Source organism: Hypanus sabinus, chromosome 25, assembly GCF_030144855.1.
Source record: "Hypanus sabinus isolate sHypSab1 chromosome 25, sHypSab1.hap1, whole genome shotgun sequence".
Lineage (NCBI taxonomy): Eukaryota > Metazoa > Chordata > Chondrichthyes > Myliobatiformes > Dasyatidae > Hypanus > Hypanus sabinus.
In genome coordinates, this window is record NC_082730.1 from 13,617,144 (window position 1) to 13,639,220 (window position 22,077).

At 40.9% G+C, this 22,077-nt stretch overlaps 1 protein-coding gene across 1 annotated transcript; it reads right to left on the bottom strand.

Moving 5' to 3' along the window:
- Window positions 1–8,554: 8,554 nt before the first annotated feature.
- Window positions 8,555–21,638, bottom strand: LOC132380886 (CMRF35-like molecule 5). Its single transcript, XM_059949803.1, has 4 exons — window positions 21,574–21,638; window positions 11,845–12,165; window positions 11,435–11,752; window positions 8,555–8,670 (listed from the first exon to the last, which is right to left on the bottom strand). Exons 1-4 carry the CDS (start codon window positions 21,608–21,610, stop codon window positions 8,555–8,557), a joined length of 792 nt encoding a protein of 263 aa, XP_059805786.1. The 5' UTR covers window positions 21,611–21,638.
- Between the last annotated feature and the right edge of the window lie 439 nt (window positions 21,639–22,077).

Consider the following 22,077-nt stretch of genomic DNA (forward strand, 5'->3'; position numbering starts at 1 on the left):
TGTGCCTGTACATAAAATACAATTTATGCAACAGAGATTTTATTCAATGACTTGGAGGATAGTTGTACAAAAGTTGTGCATAACCTACATAGACTCAATATGTTATTGGCAGGAAAATTACCCCATGCCCTCCAGAAGCAGGGGCCAGAAGCAGTGTTTTCTTTATTAGCCTCTGGGAATAAGTAGAAGATGTCACTCTACAAGAGGATGCATGATAGTGTAGTGGGTAGAGCTTGTCTCTCTCACTTTCAGTTGCCACCGCTGGCTAGCAGTTTGTAAAATGGAGATTTGAATGTGTATACCTCTCCCTGCCAGTACACGGCCTCTCCGACAGCAAGCCTCAGCCCTTCACTGGCAACACACGGAAACTAAACTCCTTTCAGACTCAGGCTGAACTACAGAGGACAGGGAGGAGGTCCAGCCCCTGCACATGCAGCACACAGACCCACTAGTGTGTGGACGCGCCGTGGTGCTCGTGAACCAGATCCCCAGTGATGGGTAAGTAGCCTCACTGCCTTGTGGGCAGCCTCAGGCTACGGGAGTAAATCCAGATAGCAAGTCTGGAGTGGACCCTATAAGGCAGCTGGACGTCATTGAATATCCTTCTGGCAGCACCTGCAGCCAAGCTGGTGCCAAACAAATTGCTTCATAAGCTTTCCTTTCGACTATACTGGTGAGGCCAACAGACAGACAGACTTACTTTATCGATCCCGAGGGAAATTGGGTTTCATTACAGCCGCACCAACCAAGAATAGTGTAGAAATGTAGCAATATAAAACCATAAATAATTAAATAATAAGAAGTTAATCTTGCCAAGTGGAAATAAGTCCAGGACCAGCCTATTGGCTCAGGGTGTCTGACAAGAGGGAGATCTTGACAACTGGGCATCTCAGGATCTTCATACCTTCCACCCAGGCTTGCGGTGATGATCATCATCACCCATTGTCTTTCTGGAAAGGCAGATGCCAACCACCACCATTATTCAAGCTCACAGAATTATGGAAAGTGTTCACCCTGTTCATACCAGCACAGCTCAAGCTTCACCAGCTCTGCAGCTACAGGTGCTTTGAGGATTATGTCCAAGGTCTTTGCAATTTCGACCTCTCAGCAACCTAGGACACATATACCCGCTACTTTTTTGTTGTCAATTGCTCATTCTATATCACTAATCATTTTTGCCCTCTGCTAGTCTCTCTGGTCTCTGTATTCATTTTCTGATTTTAAGCACTGCTGTCAATTTCTTCGCAATTTTTTTCCTGCTCCAGTACCTTGCAGTCTAACTATTGGACTGAAGTCCTTCATCCTCAAATGTGTTTCATAAATTCCTTTCACAACTAATTACAATGACCACAATACTCCAATTGCAGCCAAGCTTATATTTTATAAACAGAGACAAAAGAAGCTGCAAATTCTGGAATCAGGAACAAAAAAAAAATCCTGATCTGAAACAGTATAAATTTCTGCACCTCCACCCCAACTCCCACAGAAGCTGTTTGACCCATTGAGTTACTCATGCAGTTTGCCTTTTATTCCATATTTTATAAGGTTTCTATCTAACTTCATTTCTGTGGAACGCTGTATCAATGTACAGGTGACCTTCTGTCAGGCCTTGAACCCAGGTCTCTAGCATGGCAGTCTAGCACTCTACCACTGTTCACAAAGGACTGAATGAGAAATGAACCCAAGTGCAGAGATCATGCATGAGGCCAAAATGAATATTCAGGCAGGTACTTTACTAGCCTCTGTATCCAGCAAATAATTCTTTGTAACTTCCGGCATCTCCAAAAGGATCCCACTACCTAGCACACCTTTCCTTCTCCCCCACTTTTCTGATCACTCCCTATGTGACTCCCTTGTCTGTTGTTCCTTCCCCACTGATGTCTCTCCTGGTACTTCTTAACTTTGCAAGCAGAGCACATGCTATGCTCATCCCTACAACTCCTTCCTTACTACCATTCAGGGCCCCAAATAGTCCTTCCAGGTAAGGCAACACTACACCAGAGAGTCTTTTGGGGTCATCTATTGTATCAGGTGCTCTAGGAGTAGCCTCCTGTATATCAGAGAGACCCGACATAGACTGGGGGATTGTCTTGATGAGCACTTACGCTCCATCCACCAGAAAAAGCAGGATCTCCCAGTGGCCACACATTTTAATTCCACTTCCCATTCCTATTCTGACATGTCAGTCCATGGCCTCCTCTACTACTGCAATGTGGCCACACTCTTGTTGGAGGAGCAACACCTTATATTCCATCTGGGCATCCTCAAACTTGGTGGTATGGACATACATTTCCCAAACTTTGAGTAATTGCCTCCCCCTCTCCTTCACCATTCCCTCTCTCACCTTATCTCCTTACTTGTCCATCACCACCCTCTGCTGCTCTTCCCCCTTCTCTTTCTTCCATTGCCTACTGTCCTCTCCTATCAGATTCCCCCTTCTCCAGCCCTTTATCTCCCACCAATCAACTTCCCAGCTTTTTCATTCATCCCTTCCCCTCCACTCCCCCAAGCACATACCATCATTTACTGCTTCCTCTCCTCCCCCACCTTCTTACTCTCACCTCATCTTTCTTTCCAGTCCTGATGAAGGGTCTCAGCCCAAAACATCATCTGTTTACTCTTTTCAATAGATGCTGCCTGACCTATCAAGTTCCTCCAGCATTTTGTGTGCTTTGCCAAAAAACACTCAAGGAAAATGGCATTGGATTACAAAACTAACACACTATCTAAAGTGTTGGCTCAAAGAGTGAGCAAAAGACAACACAGTTCACACAGCTTAAATACTCAGAATAACTAAACAGAGATGTGGTGAATTACCACACAAGTAACACAACAAGGTGAGAATGTTTATAAACCAGAAGCCCACTGACTGCTTCGAATGACTGACTGTGGGATGGACCCTAAAGTCCTAACACATCTTCAATCAATTTCCCAATCTGGTGTGCAGCTTTCAAAGAACTTTACCCTGGTTCTGTGCACTTTACATTGTCTTTTAGTCTTTGTGTCATAAAGTAACACTTTATATATTTTTCATCATTAAATTGGTCAAACAGCAAAGATATGAAGTAACTTACAAAAATAAGAGGAACATTTGTTAGTAATTTGCAGTGTGGTCATGCACAGATAACTGCAATGTTTATGTGGTGACCTTGACAAGATTAAGATCAAATTTAGTTTGTGCCTGCTTTAGGTATGCCTCCTATTTTTTGGTCTCTTTTTGCACTACTCATTTAATTTATTTTTTTTACATTCACATTTCTTATTGTAATTTATAGTTTACTTTACTATTACTGCAGCAAAACAATAAATTTCATGATGTATGCCAGTGCCATTAAACCTGAGTCTGGTTACAATTCAGAAGTGGTTTCTGTTCTGTAGGAAGCTGCGTTCTTCTTAGAAGTCAATTGTTGAGTAATGCATCAAGTAAATAATTGTGGTGTGGTAAACACAATCTCTTTGTCTAAAAACTACCTCAGCAATAGTTTACTTTTAAAAGCTATGGCACAGGATAAATGGAGAGTAATTTGTGGATTTTACATCATGCTGCCCGGTTTAGCTTCTAGATTCCAGTTCCAAAGTACTTTATGTTCAGATCACCAGACATTTAATGTTCTCATCAGAAACTAACTTCTTGAGAGTTGTGAAACAAGGAAATCCTTTGAACAATTAAAAAAAAATTAATCTTTAAGTATTCTCAGCAAATTCATGATTGAATAAGTATAATCTCATTGTGTGACATCCTTAATAAATCTGATCAAGAATTGGATGAATACGCATTCGTTATTAAAGGTTACCCATTAAAACGTTTCCTCCCATGTTACTATGGAGAGAATTGTCTTGGTTTTAAGCAGAAACTCTATCCATAAGCAGAACAGAATTAAATTTTATTATGAGAAACAGTCCAGCAAAGATCTCTGCACTGTTCCAGTGCACATTAAACATTCCAGTATTTATTATTGCTGCAACACCAATCTGCTGCATGAACTCAGTGGGCTGACGTTTTGGGTTGAGACCCTGTATCAAGGCTTCCCATTATCATCTGACTTCCTATGTAATTCTCTTAAAGTGGATATGACTTGCCATTTACTATTAGCACAGCTGAATGGAGAATAAATGAGAGGTTCAGCTTGCTGTTTCAAATACAACGGCTAATTCCCCAAAACCCATTTCAGCAGGTGAATGGGCAAGTCTCATCTCATCTTATTCCACCCAATCACTAGGGTGTCATATAGTTTTGCCATGCCAGATCCAATATGGAGTTTGCCACTTGTAATACGCAGGGGAATAATAGCTGTCACCTTGTTATAGTAATAACTTCCATTATTTTTCGCTGCTTTTTTTCACCTGGATAAGAACATTTCAATTCTGGATCTTTGCTGATAAGAACCAGTTACAGTTTGCTGCTAATTCCACTTATCCCTGTCCCCACCAGCCTAGCACCCTCATCATCTCGATACACCTATTGCTTTTTAGCTTCTTCTCCACCCATTCCTCCACCTTTTTTCTGCTGGCTCTCTTCCTTCTATCTTTCAGTCCTGATGAAGTGTCTTGACCTGAAATTCTTACTGTCCATTTCCCCTCCATAGATGCTGCCTGATCCACTGAGTTCCTTCAGCATTTTGTGTTGCTATAATCTCTGAATATTCTCCAGCCAATTATTCCACGTACCATGAAATTACCTCAGAAAGTTATAAGTGTTGTACTCACGTTTGTATTTATTCTTTAAATAGCAAATCAGACATATGAAAAACACCAGGAAGAGAACCACAGCGACAGTGAGCACGACTTTGAAAATGTTTCTATGATGCGGAGAAGAGAAAAGAGTTAGCCCTGGCTAAAAACCCTTGCCAAAAATTTGTACAAGTCTGCAAGAAGGAGAAATGCACATCTGGTGCTTGCAAATCTCCATTTGCAGCTTTCGTAGGTTTACAACGCAGTAAATGAAGAGCTTATCATTGAAATGTTGGTTATGGTCGATACCTGTACCCTGGCTTGAAGCCTGAGAAGAGCTTATTTGTCATATACGCCGGGAAAACACTAGATCCTTTTTCAAGTTTAGACAATGTGTAGTGTGGGAAATGCAACAGTCAATATGCAGCGTGCATAGCAAGTGCCACTTAGATAGGCATAAGAATGTGCAGAGAACGGAGAGATATGAACATTGGGTAGGAAGAAAGGATTGGTCTAGTTAGGTGCTTACTTACTAGTTTAACTAGTTCATCACAATATTGTGGGTAGAAGGGCCTGTTCTTGTGCTGTGCTGCTCTGTTCTATGTTCCAAGATCCCACAGACAACAATGTGATCGTGACCAGCGATAGTGATGCTGGTTACAGGATAAATGTTGCCTAGGTTATTGGGCAGGTGGTGAGGCGGAGATAGATCTCTACCAAAGGAGGTGTAGGGTGCTATTTCCCTCCACCAGACTGCAGGTCACCCTTGGGCAAGGTGTAACACCTGCTTAGCCCCCTGATCAGGGTCACCTGAAGCCATGGGAGGAGGTGCTGGATGGCTGTATGAGAAGCTGGTTCATATCACAAATCCTGTGACTACTGACGCCGGGCAGAATATCTCTGAAGAGTATTGATAGCGGCTGTGGTCACACACCTTGTAAAGACACTGCCCAGAAGAAGGCAATGGCAAATCACTTCTGTAGAAAAATTTGCCCAGGACAATCCTGGTCATGATCTTGCTGGTGGTGAGTGGGGTGCTACAGGGGTCGGTGCTGGGCCTGCAGCTGTTTACTATTTAATTTGATGATTTGGAAGTGGGGACTGAGTTAGCGTAGCAAAATTTGCTGATGACACTAAACTGAGTGGAAAAGCAAGTTGTACAGAGGATGGGAGCGTCTGCAGAGGGATATAAATAGGTTAAATGAGTGGGCCAAGGTCTAGCAGGTGGAATATAATGTTAATAAATGCAAGATCATCCACTTTGGAAGGAATAATAGAAGAGCATTATTATTTAAATGGTGAAAGATTGCAGCATGCTGTTGTGCAGAGGAACTTGGGAGTGCTTGTTTATGAATCGCAAAAAGTTGGCTTGCAGGTACAACAGGTTACTAAGAAGGCAAACAGAATGTTGGCCTTCATTGCTAGCAGGATTGAATTCAAGATCAGGGAGGTCATGCTGCAACTGTACAGGGTACTGGTGAGGCTGCACCTGGAGTACTGTGTGCAGTTCTGGTCTCCATACTTGAGGAAGGATATCCTGGCTTTAGAGGCAGTGCAGAGGAGGTTCACCAGCTTGTTTCCAGTGATGAAGGGGTTAACCTATGAGGAGAGCTTGAGTTGCCTGGGACTGTATTCTTTGGAATTCAGAAGAATGAGAGGGGATCTTATAGAAACATACAAAATTTTGTAAGGGATAGATAAGATAAGAAGTAGGAAAGTTGTTTCCATTGGTAGGTGATACTAGAACTAGGGGACATTGCCTCAAGATTCAGGGGAGAAGATTTAGGATGGAGATGAGGAGAAACTGTTTTTCCAAGAGAGTGGTGAATCTGTGGAACTCTGCTCAGGGAAGCAGCTGAGGCTTCTTCACTAAATATATTTAAGAAACAGTTAGACAGGTTTTTACAAACTAAGGGAATTAAGGGTTATGGGGAAAAGGCAGGTAGATGGAGCTGAGTTTATGGTCAGATCAGCCATGATCTTATTGAATGGCGGGGCAGGCTCGATGGGCCGGATGGCCTACTCCTGCTCCTATTTCTTATGTTCTTATGTCACAAAGTGTGTTGTTTTGTGGCAGCAGTTCAGTGTAATACATAATTTATTTATTTACTTTTACTTATTGAGATACAGTACAGAAGGGTTCTTCCGGCGATTCGAGACTCGCCACCCTGCAATTCTCCCAATTTAATCCTGGTCTAATCATGGGACAATTTACAATGACCAATTACCCTACCAGCTGATATGACTTTGGGACTGAGGGAGGACACTGGAGCATCCCAAGGAAACCCATGCAGTCATGGGGAGAACGTACAAAGCCCTTACAAGCAGTAGTGGGAATTGAACCCACATCTCCTGTGCTAACCACTATGCTGTCGTGCCACCCTAAAGATGACTATTAAAATAAATAGTGCTAAAGGCAAATAATAAGGTAATATTCATGTGTAACACAGCAGGCCAGGCAGCATCTATTCTTGCTGCTTCTTCCGATAGTTGCTGCCTGGCCTGCTGCGCTCCACCAGCATTTTGTGTGTGTTGCTTCAATTTCCAGCATCTGTAATATTCATGGTTCACTATCTTTTCTGCTCTGTCCTTTTGTACTAATTTATTTTATATATATATGTATATTTTATTGTAATTTATAGGTTTTGTATTATTATGTATTGCAGCGTACCGCTGTTGCAAAACAACAAATTTCATGACATAAACCAGTGATATTAAACCTGATTCTGATTCTTATTCTGGCTTCATGGGCTGTCCATAAATTTGATGGTAGCGTGGAAGGAGATGTAATTAAAACATTGACTGCAGGTGTTTAGACTCCTCCAAATAGGGTCAATAGCATTAATGCAGTCTTTATCCCCAGGGTTAGGGAATCATGAACTGGAGGGCATAAGATCAAGCTGACAGGGAAGAGATTGAATGGAAACCTAAGGAACAAGATTTCGATCCAGTGGGTGGCCAGTGCAGGGAATGAGCTGCCAGAAGAGGTGGTTGTGACGGGTATGTTAACAACTTTTTAAAGGTGCATGCAAGCTCCATTTCAAAACTTACGACGTTAGAACAAGCACATGGATAGTAGGGATATGTAGGGCAATGGTCCTGCTGCAGGTTGAAGAGAGTAGGCAGTTCAGATGGGTTCAGTGAGGACTAAATGGGCTTAATTCTGCGCTGTACTTCTCTATGACAGTATGACTTGATAATAGCAAAGATTTAGAGGGATATGTGCTAAACACGAGCACATGCAACTAGCTTAAATCTTGGCTGGCGTAGATCAGATGGGCTGAAGGGCCCTTTTGACTAAAGACTAGATGTTTCCTGCAGTTGTAATGACCCATGTTGAGACCTTCCCCACCCTCAAAGTGTTGTTCACAATTGATATCAAGATCCTTGCCTTGACTCTGTAATTTGATAAAGAGCTTTCCAATCAGTCCCACAACAGAGCAGGTCACAACAAGCCTAGAGAGCATTACTGCTTGGCAAACACAATTCACCGCACACCGTAGCATAATATTAGTGATGGAGATGTCATGGTGAAAACTTCAGGGAATACTCTCTGAGTGGTGATAGTTGGAGGAAGTTGTTCTTATTTCACAATGAAAAGCATAATAAATATAAACCTAGTGCCATTTCATTTTGCTGAGCTGCCTTTCAAAATAATGTTATATGTTTAAAATACCACAAAGTGTTTAAGGTAGGAGTTCCCAACCCTGAGGTCTATAGGCCCGTCGGTTAATGGTAGGGGTCCAAGGCATAAAACTGGTGGGGAGTCCCTCTGGAACTTGAGCTTGAAGCTTGCATAAGAACATTGGTTGTTGTCTCACCCATCAGTTAGTTTGGTTAAAGTCAACCCCTTCATATGTAGAAACCAAATTCAAAAAACCTATCAAATATCTCTCACATGTAAAACGGTTTTAGGAACAGTATACCTTTTTCCATGATGGTCTTCCTCATTCTCGGATTTCTCCACTGTACCCGAGGATTGTGTAGTTGTTTGTTCAGCTGTAAAAGACACAAAAGTAAATTCAACTCTTACTGAGATATGGGAGTTAAATTCAGCTTCACTTGCTTTACAATTGAAGATAGAGCAAAATTCTTGCCCCTAGTAAAAAGCTGATCGGTTTCGCAGACATAGGGATAGTTCCTCAGTGTAAGTGCAGCAAATGAGAGATGTTGGCCGCATTCAAGATTCAAGATTGTTTGTCATTCTTCAGTACACAAGTGCAAAGGGGAACGAAATAATTTTTACTCCGGGTCTGATGCAAAGTAAAAAAAAAACCACAATGAGCATAATAAACATAATAAATATAAATGAAAAAGCAATTGTATAAAATACAATGTACAAGTTTCTTAAATTTAAACAATCTAAGGGGTAGGACATCTCTTTTGAACTACACTCCTAAACTGTGGAACTCAATAGGTAAAGTTATCAGGGATCCAGAATTAGTTGACACTTTAAAACATCAGCTCAGAACCTATTTATTTAAATTTGCTTTTAAGTAACATCTTTTTGATTTTTAATTTCGTATTTGCACTTTATCCCATTGTAAAGCACTTTGAACAACATCGTCTATATGAAAAGTGATCTAAAAATAAGTTAATATTATTAATATTATTATGTAATCGTTGAGTGTGTCCGTGCTGTGATTGTTATATGGTTATATATAAATAAGATAGTACTTGTACATATGTGATGCTGGGTGCAGGAGTACTTGAACATAAGGTCATTCTCAAGGTTGAAGGGCCTGTTTGACTCTTTGACTGCAAATGATTAAGTTTACTGATAATTTCCATTTCTTCGTATTTACTGATAATTTTCATTTCCTTCCTATTTCTCAGCACTGGTGATGCTGAAATGTCGTCGGGGCTGTTAAGGGGCCTGGAATGCTGAGAAAACAAATTGTGTTTAATTCTATGTAAAAACTAGGGACATTCCAGCTTTTCAAGTCCTGATGCAGGGTTTTAACCTGAAAAGTCGACCGTTTCTTTCCTCCCACAGATCTGCTCGACAGGCTGAGTTCATCTGGCAGATATTTTATTGCTCCAAATTCCAGCATCTGCAGTCTCCAGACTTAATCATTAAAGATTCTCAACACCCAGCCCAGAACTCTTCTCACTGCTGCCATCAGGTAGAAGGGACAAGAGTCCCAGGACTGATAACATCAGGTTGAAGAGCAGTTATTACACCTCAACCATCTGGCTCTTGAACAAAAGGGGATAGCTGCATTTGTTTAAGGACTTGTTTATCTTGTTACTTCATGCTCATTATTTCTTGCTATTTATTTATATCAGCATTTGCATGGTTTGTTCACTGTTTACAGTTTCTGAGGTTTACAGTTTGCCAATCTTCTTTATAGTTACTGTGTTATAGATTTGCTAAGTATGCCTGCAGAGAAAGAATCTCAGGGTTGTATGTGGTGACATGTATGTACTCTGATAATAAATTTTACTTTGAACTTTGTAAATATAGACAATGTTTTGAATCCATTTTCCATGAGATTCAATGCCTGCTTTCAATGCATCCTAATTGAGAGAAACTGGACATTGGTATTGTCTCAGACGGAATGAAAGATCTTAAGCAGAAACCAGCAATGTAAATTCACACAACAAAGCAATACTGTGGTTATAAAAAGGTGTCAAGAGGCCACACATTCCAGAGAGTGACAACCATTCTCATTCCAAACATTTACCACAATCTGAGATGGGGGAAAATCGCTGCTCCAACACAAACAGGAACCCAAAAGAACAGTCCAATATATTATCCACCAAGCAACTAAACAGTCTCTCTCATCAGCACCGGCAGGAGACTACTACCTGGACAAAATAGACAGACGCTCATGACCATCTGCTCCAAGGACAATGGTAGCAGCCACCTGGAAGCAAAACTGTTGGATTTTGACATCTGTCACATAAATAAGATCCTTGCTCAGTTGGTGTCAATCGTAAGGATCATTTCACTGGAACTTGCTCCACGATTATTTGAAGCTGTGCAAAAACATTAACGGTGATGATGCTTGAAGGACTGATTATGTAGATTCAGATTATTTGTGTCTGACAGCTTTGAATGGACAGTGGGATGTTTTCATACCACGTGTACTGAATGAGAAAGGTTCCCTGGACAGACTCACAGGACACTGGGTGCTGGTGACGAGTGGTGTGGGTATTGTGACTGCTTCTTTTCACATTACATGGAGACAAGTTAGTTGACCGAGTTGATGGCTTTGTGACCAGGTTTGCAGATGGTACACAGATAGTTGGAGGGACAGATAAGTGCTGTGGCAGTATGCAGTCTGTGGCAGGACTTAATCAGATTGGGAGGACAGATAAGGATTGTCAGATGGAATATTGTGAGAGAACTACATGATCAGCCATTTTGGTAGAAGGAATAAACATCTCTTCTGAATGGTGAGATAACTCAATATTGGAGGTGCAATGGGACTTGGTATCTTTGAGGCATATCGACCATGAGTAATACTTGTATCTCACTGATCTGTTATTGCTGGATTATTAGTTTCAGTCTGAATGTAAACATCTGACAGGGTGACATTTCACACGGTTCAGAGGCAGGAAAATGTGCTGAGCCTCCGGTGTCCTGTCAGAGGGTCAGACGCTGCATGGGATGAGAGCAACAGGAATGGGTTTTCTTGACCCCAGCCCACTCCCCACAGGACTACTGCAGAGCTTCAGGATATCCTTGCTGTCCTGACCCCTCCCAGAGAAAACATAAAGTTTAATTGGAGCACAAAGTTATCCACTGGAAACCTACCATTAGACACTTGTAGATGTACATTAAATATCGGATCATGACGTGTTGTAATTCCACAGCCGTACCATCCTGTATCTTCAGAGTGAAGATCCTCCATAGAAACAGTAAATATTCCCTGTTCCGGGTTATCTGTGATTGACACTCGTCCACTCCGTCCGTGTTGCCCATTTGTTTCCACTAAAACTGTACATTGATCAGTCCATCCACGGCACCAATACTTTGTGTGTGAGCGGTAGTTTTCCTTATAGTAACAATCGATTGTGATCGCTCTTCCGACATCTCCTCTTACATTTTCTTCTGCCCACAATGCACCTGAAACTGAGGGAGGCATTTTCAGATTTGATGGAAAAGAAGAACTTAATGCAAACAAATAACTTTGAAAGCACAAAATCAATCATTATGAAACCTACATTCAAATACTTGTAGATAAACATAAAATTTCATCTCGAGACTTCTGTCTGTAACTCCACAGCCGTACCATCCTGTATCTGCAGATTGAAGATTCTCCATAGTAACAGTAAATATTCGCTGTTCCGGGTTATCTGTGATTGACACTCGTCCCCTCTGTCTGTGTTGATCATTTGTTTCCACTAAAACTGTACAATGGTCAGTCCATCCACGGCACCAATACTTTGCATGTGAAAGGTACTTTGCTTCATAGTGACAATCGATTGTGATCGCTCTTCCTACGAGTCCTGTTACATTTCTCTTCGCCCACAATGCACCTGAAACTGAGGGAGAAATCATTGAAATTGCAGAAACAAATGTGGGTTTTCATTCTGACACAATTGAAGACCCTGTATGGGTCACACCTGTAATGTGAACAAGTCATGTCTCCTTTGGTTCCTTAAGGTCGTTATAGCTAGGAGAGGGGGGCTGTGGAGAATAGGTCATATCACCGATTAAGTGCTGTGTGTCTCAGTGGTGTGTGTCTCAAATAGACTAACAATCCAGTACAACTCCTGGCCTTCACATATGGCTTTGCGATTAAGCCCAGTGGAACTGTTTCTACTGACAGGAGAGGTGACAGAGGCAAAATCCAGAGCTGGAGTCCCTACGGCAGTCCAAAGTTGCTGCTTTCAAGGCTGAGTATCAAGAACTCTGATGCCACTGGTGTCAAACTGTATCAGTTTCTGTCGTTCATCTGGATTCATTGGGAGTGTGCAGAGAAGGAGCTTTCTGCATGGGAATGAGCTGGCTCTCGTTATCAGATGCCCTGTCTTGCATCCTGGTTTGCATATCACATAACAGAGAGAGTGTGACTATGATTCAGAGAATGACGACTATGTTTTAGCGCCTAACTATAACCATCTACTCCAGACCATTGAAGAATATCAGATGATGAGACTGAAATATACGAAATCCTGCTGGGCCTTGCCAGGGTAGTGGCATGGATGATATTTGGATCACCTGGACAATACAAATACGTATGTCAGGATGCTGTTGATTGACTACAGCTCCGTGTTTAACGCAATCATTTCTACAGTTCTGATTGAAAAGCTCCAGAACATTGGCCTCTGTACCTCCCTCTGCAACTGTATCCTCAAGTTCCTAACTGGAAGACCTCAATCTGTGCGGATTGGAAATAACATCTCCACCTCGTGGCCAATCCACACTGAAGCACCTCAGAGATATGTGCTTAGCCCTGTCTCTGTCTACTGTCTCTACACCCATGTAACTGTGTGGCTAGGCACAGTTCAGGTGCCATCTATAAACTTGCTGATCAGACAATTATTGTTGGCAGAATTTCAGATGGTGATGAGAGGGCATACAGGAGTGAGATACATCAGCTCATTGAGCTCTGCCATCTGATTTCCGAATGGACATTGAACCCAAGAACACTACCACACTACTTCTTGTTTCTATTTCTGCACTAATTTAATTTAACTTTATATATAAGTTTACTGTGATTCACCTCTTTTCATTTTCTATGTATTGCAAAGACAGCAGATTTCATGACATATGTAGGAGATATTGTCCCTAGAGGGATGATAGCAGGGGTATCATATTCTGTTTGAGTAGCTTGCTGTATGATCACTCTATTCCAGCATGATGTTCTCCTAATTGGTTGTCTATTGGTCCTCAGGCGGCTGCAAAGTCCGGTCCAGGATCCACACATCCTCGTGCAGTGTAGACACAAGAAAGTGGTGTCTCTGGTTCGTGGTTGGTTCCTTTGGCCGTCCATGCTCCCCGTTTGCAGCTGCAGCTTGTTCTCTGCCACACACTGGAGGTTGCTCTCATGTAGCGCATCTCCCTCTTGAACAGATTTCTTCCAGGTACATCTATTGAGCACAATGTCTTCCCAGCTTTATGAAGTAATGTTGAATTTCTTCATTCTGATAAAACCATAGAACTATAGAACGTTACAGACACTTCTTGGCTGTGCCGAACCATTTTTCTGCCTAGTCCCGATGACCTGTACCTGGACTTTATCCCTCCATACCCCTCTCATCCATGTACCTGTCTGAGTTTTTCTTAAATGTTAAAAGTGAGCCCGCATTTACCACTTCATGCGGCAGCTCATTCCACACTCCCACCTCTCTCTGTGTGAAGAATCCCCCCACTAATGTTCCCTTTAAACATTTCCCCCTTCACCGTTAATCCATGTCCTCTGGTTTTTTTCTCCCCTAGCCTCGGTGGAAAAACCTGTTTGCATTCACTCTATCTATACCTATCATATTTTTATATACCTCTATGAAATTTCCCCACATTCTTCTACGCTCCAGGAAATAAAATCCTAACCTATTCAACCTTTCTCTGTAACTCAGTTTCTCAAGTCCCAGTAACATCCTTGTAAACCTTCTCTGCACTCTTTCAACCGTATTAATATCCTCCCTGTAATTAGGTGACCAAAACTGCACACAATACTCCAAACTCGGCCTCACCAGTGTCTTATACAACCTCACCATTACATTCCAACTCTTATACTCAATACTTTGATTTATAAAGGCCAATGTTCCAAAAGCTCTCTTTCCAATGCTATCCACCTGTGACGCCACTTTTAGGATATTATGTGTTCCCAGATCCCTCTGTTCTACTGCATTCCTCAGTGTCCTACCATTACCTTGTATGTTCTACCTTGGTTTGTTCTTCCAAAGTGCAATACCTCACGCTTGTTTTTTTTTGAAAACTTTTTTTATTGCATTTTTAAGTAGTTACAAAGTAAAGTATGAAAAAAAAATGTATATAACCCTTACCCCCTTCCCTTAACCCCTCCCCCCTAACAGCCCTATAGAAAAAAAAAGAGAAAGAAAGAAAAAAAAAGAAAGAAAGAATGCCTGGTTGTTGGAAGATCTCCACATGTTCCATGGAATTCGTAATAACTTTAATATGTATATTTATTTCTTTCCCCAAATAACCAATTGTTTCATCTTCAGAGCATCTATATATTTAATCCTGTCTTTTGTAAATAAGGGCTTCAAATTTTCAGAAATGTTTCATATTTATCTCTTAAATTATAAGTAATTTTTTCTAATGGAATACAGCCATAGATTTCTTTCTTCCAAGAGTCTATACTTAAATATGTATCTGATTTCCAAGTAACTGCAATAGCTTTTTTGGCTATTGCCAGTGCAATTTTTATAAATTCTTTCTGATATTTATTTAGTTTGAGTTTCGGTTTTATCCCTTCAATATCACCTAGTAAAAGTAATATTGGATTATGAGGAAATTGTGTTCCTGTAATTTGTTCCAGTAAAAGTCTTAAATTTGTCCAAAAAGGTTGAATTTTAGAGCAAGACCATGTCGAATGTAAAAAAGTACCAGTTTCCTGGTTACATCGGAAACACTGATCCGATAAATTTGGATTTAATTTTTTTATTTTTTGTGGTGTAATATATAATTGATGTAGAAAATTATACTGCACTAATCTTAACCGAACATTTATTGTATTTGTCATACTATCAAGACATAGTCTTGACCAATTTGTTTCTTCAATTTTAATATTCAAATCACTTTCCCATTTTTGTCTTGACTTATGGACTCCTTGTTTAATTGCCTGTCTTTGAATCAAATTATACATACAAATTTTAAGAATTATTACAAAGCAAATCAACTTAGATTTATTGCATCTTTTTTCGAGAAAGATAAACCTGCATGGATTAGAATAGATCTAGATAAAATAGGAGAAAACGTATCAGAAGATTTTATATACAAATGGGAATCTAAATGGATACGGGAAAAGAAAGAATCTCCTATATTAAAACATTTGATTGACTTATGGAATAAGATAAATGTTGATGATGAGACAAAAAAATCTTTATTAGCAAAGAGATCTTTAATTCAAAATAGACTTATTCCTTTCACAATGGACAATCAACGTTTATATAATTGGATTCAAAAAGGGATTAGATATATAGGGAATTGTTTTGAAGGAAGTATATTAATGTCATTTTATCAATTAAAGAATAAATATAACATATCAAATAACACTTTATTTTGTTACTTTCAATTAAGGGCTTATTTAAGAGAAAAATTAGGTCAAACAATGTTATTGCCGAAATCTAATGAAATAGAAATTTTAATTCAAAAAGGAAATATTAAAAAAATTATATCTTGTATGTATAATTTGATTCAAAGACAGGCTTGTTGATGATGATATTGGAAATTTTTTTTGTTGTCCACCAGGAGTAGTTTGTTGAACCTCCATCATCTGGAATAAATGATTTAGTTGGGGGGGGGAGTCATGATTTAGGCATTCAAATGACATGACCGATGCATCAGATTTTCCATTGGTTATTGTGGTGGAAATGCGGCTCATTTTGTCCTCCTCCATTACATTGGTGTTAGTGCATCTGTTTTTAATCTGTAAAATCTTTTCCAAGGTTCTTTGGAGGGATTGTTCCAGGGCCTTTCAGCTGGTCCATAATTCAGCTCCATTCTGTAATCGGGTAATGATCTGAGCTGGTGATGTTTGAACCAGAGAGTGGAGGATGGACAGACTCTGATGTAGAGATGGCAACTAGAGTTTATTCATAAGGATTCCAACAGGGCATTGGTGGCTCGTCCAAGCAACACCACGAGATGTAACGTTTTCAAATCTAGGACCCTGTGATTAGTGCTAATTGGCCGTGCACTTAAATAATACATGGAATCCCTGAGACTATCAAAATAAACTTAACAAGCTTCAGGAGGAACACCATGAAACTGCATTACGAGCGAGATGCTCGAGTGAAACACAAGGAACTCTGAACAAATAATGAATTACCCGATTCAGGAGCTCTGAAACCATCAGAACCCAATGTGTTTTGGCTCCCCGAACAGGCTCTGAGAGCTCTTTACAAATGTAGGAAGGAAGAGTATTTGATGGAGGAGAGGTTTTGCAGGTTCTGGTCTTCAAGGACTCGTTCCCTTAATGTTGCACAGGGTCCATAAGCATTACTCTGGCGGTATGTTATAATCCAGTTTCGAGTAACTCAAACCTCTGTGTTCCTTCACCATTCACTCAGGTCAACCCAGGTTTCTCTTCCATTCTTCATGTTTCTGAACTCATCACTTCCTGTCCGGATTGAAGGTCTTCATTGAAAACATCCCTGAGCCTCCTCACATGCTTCTTATTCCCCACAGTGTTCTTCACATAGTTGATGTTTTGCTCGGGATCCAACATCCACAGTTTCTTGTGCCTCGATATCTGAGGAGGCAGGAACAGCCATTGCGAACTCAAACAAGAAACGTGACAAGCACATGGATGAAAGGAAATGGAGGGCTAGGTGGGATGGGAGTGTTAGATCGATCTCGGAGTCAGGACAACATTGTGGGACAAGGAGCCTGAACGGTCCAGTGCTGATCTATAATCTAAATATTCCCTCAGAGGAAAGGAGAGTTGCTGGAATTTTCTAACCAATAGTTCTTACCACATTCCTACTGACTCCCAGCCCCACCACCAGACACTCTATCATACACTTGTCATCTGTGGCCCACTAACTCACCAATATGAATAGTTTTGGATGTGGTGGGGGTTTGAAGCACATGGAGGAAAACCAAGCAGTCAGAGAAAGGCTGAGAAGCTCAAGGATGGAAATGGGCCATGTGAGCTGTGAGACAGCAGCTCAGCTGGTGGTGCCTTGTGCCTGCCTCTCATTGACTGGTGAAGAAGGCACAAGTGCTCTCTGCAGAAACAAATCCATTTTAAAATGAAATTCCTATTGCACCTACGAAGAATATCCCCACTACAGTGAAGCAAGCTATTATATTCCAGCAAGGGAGCTATGAACAAAAAATATTAATGCAACTTGTTATCATATCCACAATAATATGCCCCAAAGACTTGTTTGGTATTGCTATTGTGTTAGGTGTGTCTTTGTTCTAAGTCCATGTACTTTGTGGGTTTACATTCCCTCCAGATACCTGAGCAGAAAGTCTGGGCTGATCTTCCGGTGCAGTACTGAGGGAGTGTGGCAGTGTTGAAGGTGCTGCCTTTCATTCAACCCAGATCCTAATAGGCTGCTCAAATGCACACAAACATCCCTTGGTACTGTCTCATTGGTGATGGGCCTTGGTGTCCTACCTGACATGCACCCCTTGTCCAATATGAAGCAAAATACATGTTATCTTTCCACCATTGCATTAATGTTTGCTTAATCGTGCAGTGCAAATGGTGCCCTACACATCCCCATATTAGAGCAGTAGGTGGAGCTTCAAGTAATTAGTTAGCTACAAGATTCCACTGCATGTAATTCAATTACAAAATCATCCCTTCTCAGAGAAAAAAACTTGAAGTTGACTTCCTTCTCCAGTTCAGGTCATCACCATGGTAACAACCAAAGGAAATCCAGCTTGTGGGGTCTTGTGGCTTGTAACCTTTCCGGGAGCTGCATTTGCAAATGGAAGGTGAACGCAGTTCATGCAGTCAAGGGCACGGAGGGTGGGAGGAGTCAGCCAATGTGCAGAGGATTTTGGAAGTTGAGGATGGATAACTGAAAAGGTCATCAAAGGAAGATAATGCCAGGGCCACATGGAGGTCAGTATTAGCATTGTGGTTTGAGTGGAGTGAGTCTGGCAGATTACTGTTCCTTGTTTCACAGCAGATACTACATTAATGGAACAAGGATGCAGCACCAAGAGGTTTCCCATTCCTGGAAAGGATAAATACATCCAAAGTACTTCTGGGAATGAGAATGGGATTTTAGATTCAAGCAATTATATCAAGAGTCTTGGAGCACCTCAGTAGTGTAGTGGTTTGCATGGCCCTGTTACAGTCTGGATCATTGGAGTTTGAAGTACAATTCCAGTGCCGTAAGTAGGGAGCATTTATGTTCTCCACTTGATTAATAGAACATAGAACATAGAATATTACAGCATATTACAGGCCCTTCAGCCCACAATGTTGTGCTGACCCGCAAACCCTGCCTCCCATATAACCCCCCACCTTAAATTCCTCCATATATTTGTCTAGTAGTCTCTTAAATTTCACTAGCTTATCTGCCTCCACCACTGACTCAGGCAGTGCATTCCATGCACCAACCATTCTCTGAGTGAAAAATCTTCCTCTAATATCCCCCTTGAACTTCCATCCCCTTACCATAAAGCCACGTCCTCTTGTACTGAGCAGTGGTGCCCTGGGGAAGAGGCACTGGCTGTCCACTCTGTCTATTCCTTTTAATATCTTGTCCACCTCTATCATGTCTCTTCTCATCCCCCATCTCTCCAAAGAGTAAAGCCCTAGCTCCCTTGTATGGGTGTATGTGTATATGTGTTTTTTCCGAGTGCACTAGTTTCCTCCCAGAGGCCAAAAAACTTGACCAGTTATTAGGTGAATTAGTCATTGTAAATTGTCCTGTATCAGGCTAGGGTTAAATTGGGGGTTAAATTGTTTGATTGGAAAGGCCTGTTCTGTGCTCTACCTCAAAATAAATAAATATAAGGAATGTAAAAGTTCATATAGCAATATCTCATTAAATTCCTCAATGCCAGAGTCTTTGATCACAAGATCACCAGATCACAAGACAAAGGAGCAGAAGTAGGCCATTTAGCCCACTGAGTCTCCTCTGCCACTCCACCATGAGCTGAACTATTGTCTCATCTAGTTCCAATTTCTGGCTTCTTCCCCATATCCCTTGATACCCTGACTAATTAGATACCTATCAATCTCCTCCTTAAACACCCTCAATGATTGGGCCTCTACAGCTGTATGTGGCATCGAATTCGAGAAATCCACGACCCTGTGGCTAAAAAAAATTCTCCTCATCTCTGTTTTAAATGGGTACCCACTAATTCTAAAACTGTGACCTCTTGTCCTGGACTCACTCACCAAGGGAAACAGCCTTTCCACATCTACTCTGTCGAACCCTTTCAACATTTGAAATGTTTCTATTAGATCCCCTCTTATTCTTCTATACTCTAATGAATACAATCCAAGAGCAGACAAACGCTCCTCATATGTTAGTCCCTGCATTCCAGGAATCATCCTCGTGAATCTTCTCTGAACTCTCTCCAACATCAGCACATTCTTTCTAAGACTGCAGACAGTATTCCAAGTGGTGTCTCACCACTGCCCCATAGAGCCTCATCAACACCTACTTACTCTTATTCACAATTCCTCTTGAAATGAATGCCAACATAGCATTTGCTTTCCCTACTGCTGATCCAACCTGGTGGTTAACCTTTAGAGTATCCTGCACTAGGACCCCCAAATCCCTTTGCACTTCCGATTTTTGAATTTTCTCCCCATCTAAATAATAATCTGCCTGATTGTTTCTTTTTCCAAAATGTACAACTGTACATTTCTGAACATTGTATCTCATCTGCCATTTCTTTGCCCACTCTCCTAAACTGACCAAGACTCTCTGCAACCTTTCTGTTTCCTCAACACTTCCTGCTCCACCACCTATCTTGGTGTCATCCGCAAACTTAGCCACAAAAACATATAATCCATAATCTAAATCATCGATCTACGGTGTAACAAGAAGAGGCCCAACACTGACCCCTGCGGAACACCACTAGTGACCGGCAATCAACCAGAATTCCCTGTATTCCCACTTGTTGCTTTCTGCCTATCAGCAAATGCTCCACCCATTCCAATATCCTTCCTGTAATTCCATGGCCCCTCATCTGATTAAGTAACCTCTTATGCAGCACCTTATCAAAGGCCTTTTGGAAATCCAAATACACAACATCCACAGCCTCTCATTGTCAATCTTATTTGAGATTACCTCAAAAAATTAAACGGGGAAATGCACCATTTTTGTTTGGTTTGGTCTGGTCCTTATGCGGCTCCAGCCCGGTTATGTTTTGTAAATGCAAACCATAAAATTAATTTGAAAAAAAATACAAAATCCTAAGAGAAGCGAGTGTTAGTTTGTCCTTTACTTTAAGCGAGGGGCACACGTAACATACGGTCACGCCATGACGTATGTAATTCACTTATTTAAAATATAACCCCTAAAAGTTATTTAATCAAACAAGAATGGTCAATTAAACAGTATATTTACAATATTACTAACATACTACTGAAATATTAAATGCACAACAAGCCCCACCACTGTCTTTGAAGTGCCCCTCTAAAATGGCCTAGGCAGATACACGTGGCTCAGGGCAATAAATTCCACATTGGCCCCTAAACCACACCAGTGAATGAATTGGACATTTAAATGTATTCTTTTTCAAGAAGATGGCTGGTTTAATAAGTGTGTGGGTGAAGTATACGTATGTGAGTCAATAGAGGTAAGAATGTGAAGAAAATGTAAATAAAAAATTAGCTGTCCTCTGCCCGAGGGATAGTAATGTCAGTGAGAAAGTCTCAAAAAGCATTTCATCAGATGCACTTTAAATAATGAGAGTTGAAATTTAGAGTGTGTGAAATTATTGTTATGATCATGCTCCAAGAATATTGGACTGTTTTAAAAATCTTTTGTCTTACACACAGAACACTAACATTGCATTGTGACATTATTAAATAATGCATGATTTTAAATGCCCTTCAGATTCATTCTCAACTGAGTGCCAGATTTACTGCAGCGGCTTTGTGTGTTACACTACTATCGAAAGAAAAGAAATTGCAAGACCATTCCCCAGCATTTATCATTAACTGTATTTTCTGCCTTTACAATCTATACATATTCAACCATCTCTGCTGTGCAAATGGTGCACGCGACACAAGCCAATTCTGATTATCCGAATGTCTAGCTCGGGCGCTCACTCACCAGGCAGCAAACCGATGAGAAGAATCGGAACCCACATTGTCTTCACACAGATCAAACCAGCAATTTGTCTGCCACTCAACTTTTGGTCCTTAGCAAAAAATAACTTTTGAATAGGAGTGTTATGGTGAAAATAAATGAGGAAGAAGGCAGTCGGAAGCCCAATTGTGAAAACAGATTGAAGCAACTGATGAAATATGTTTACTAAGACATTGAAATTTTCTCTTTACAATTATGGAATAACTTTATTTTCAGAGAATTGTGAGCATGATGGAGCGATTAAAAAAATCATATAGCAACTTAAGTGAGAGGATTAAAATAAATGGTGAAGTGATGATAAAAAAATACAGTTTATAGTTTGAGGGTAAACACCCCTTTCTATGCAATCACTTCTCCAAGAGGATCACAAGTTTGCTAGGGTTTGGAGGCTTGCGTGCCTCAATGACCCGGAGAGCTGTGATGGCTGAAGTCAGTGAGTTATGCTTTGGCTCTTGGTAGGGTTACAGA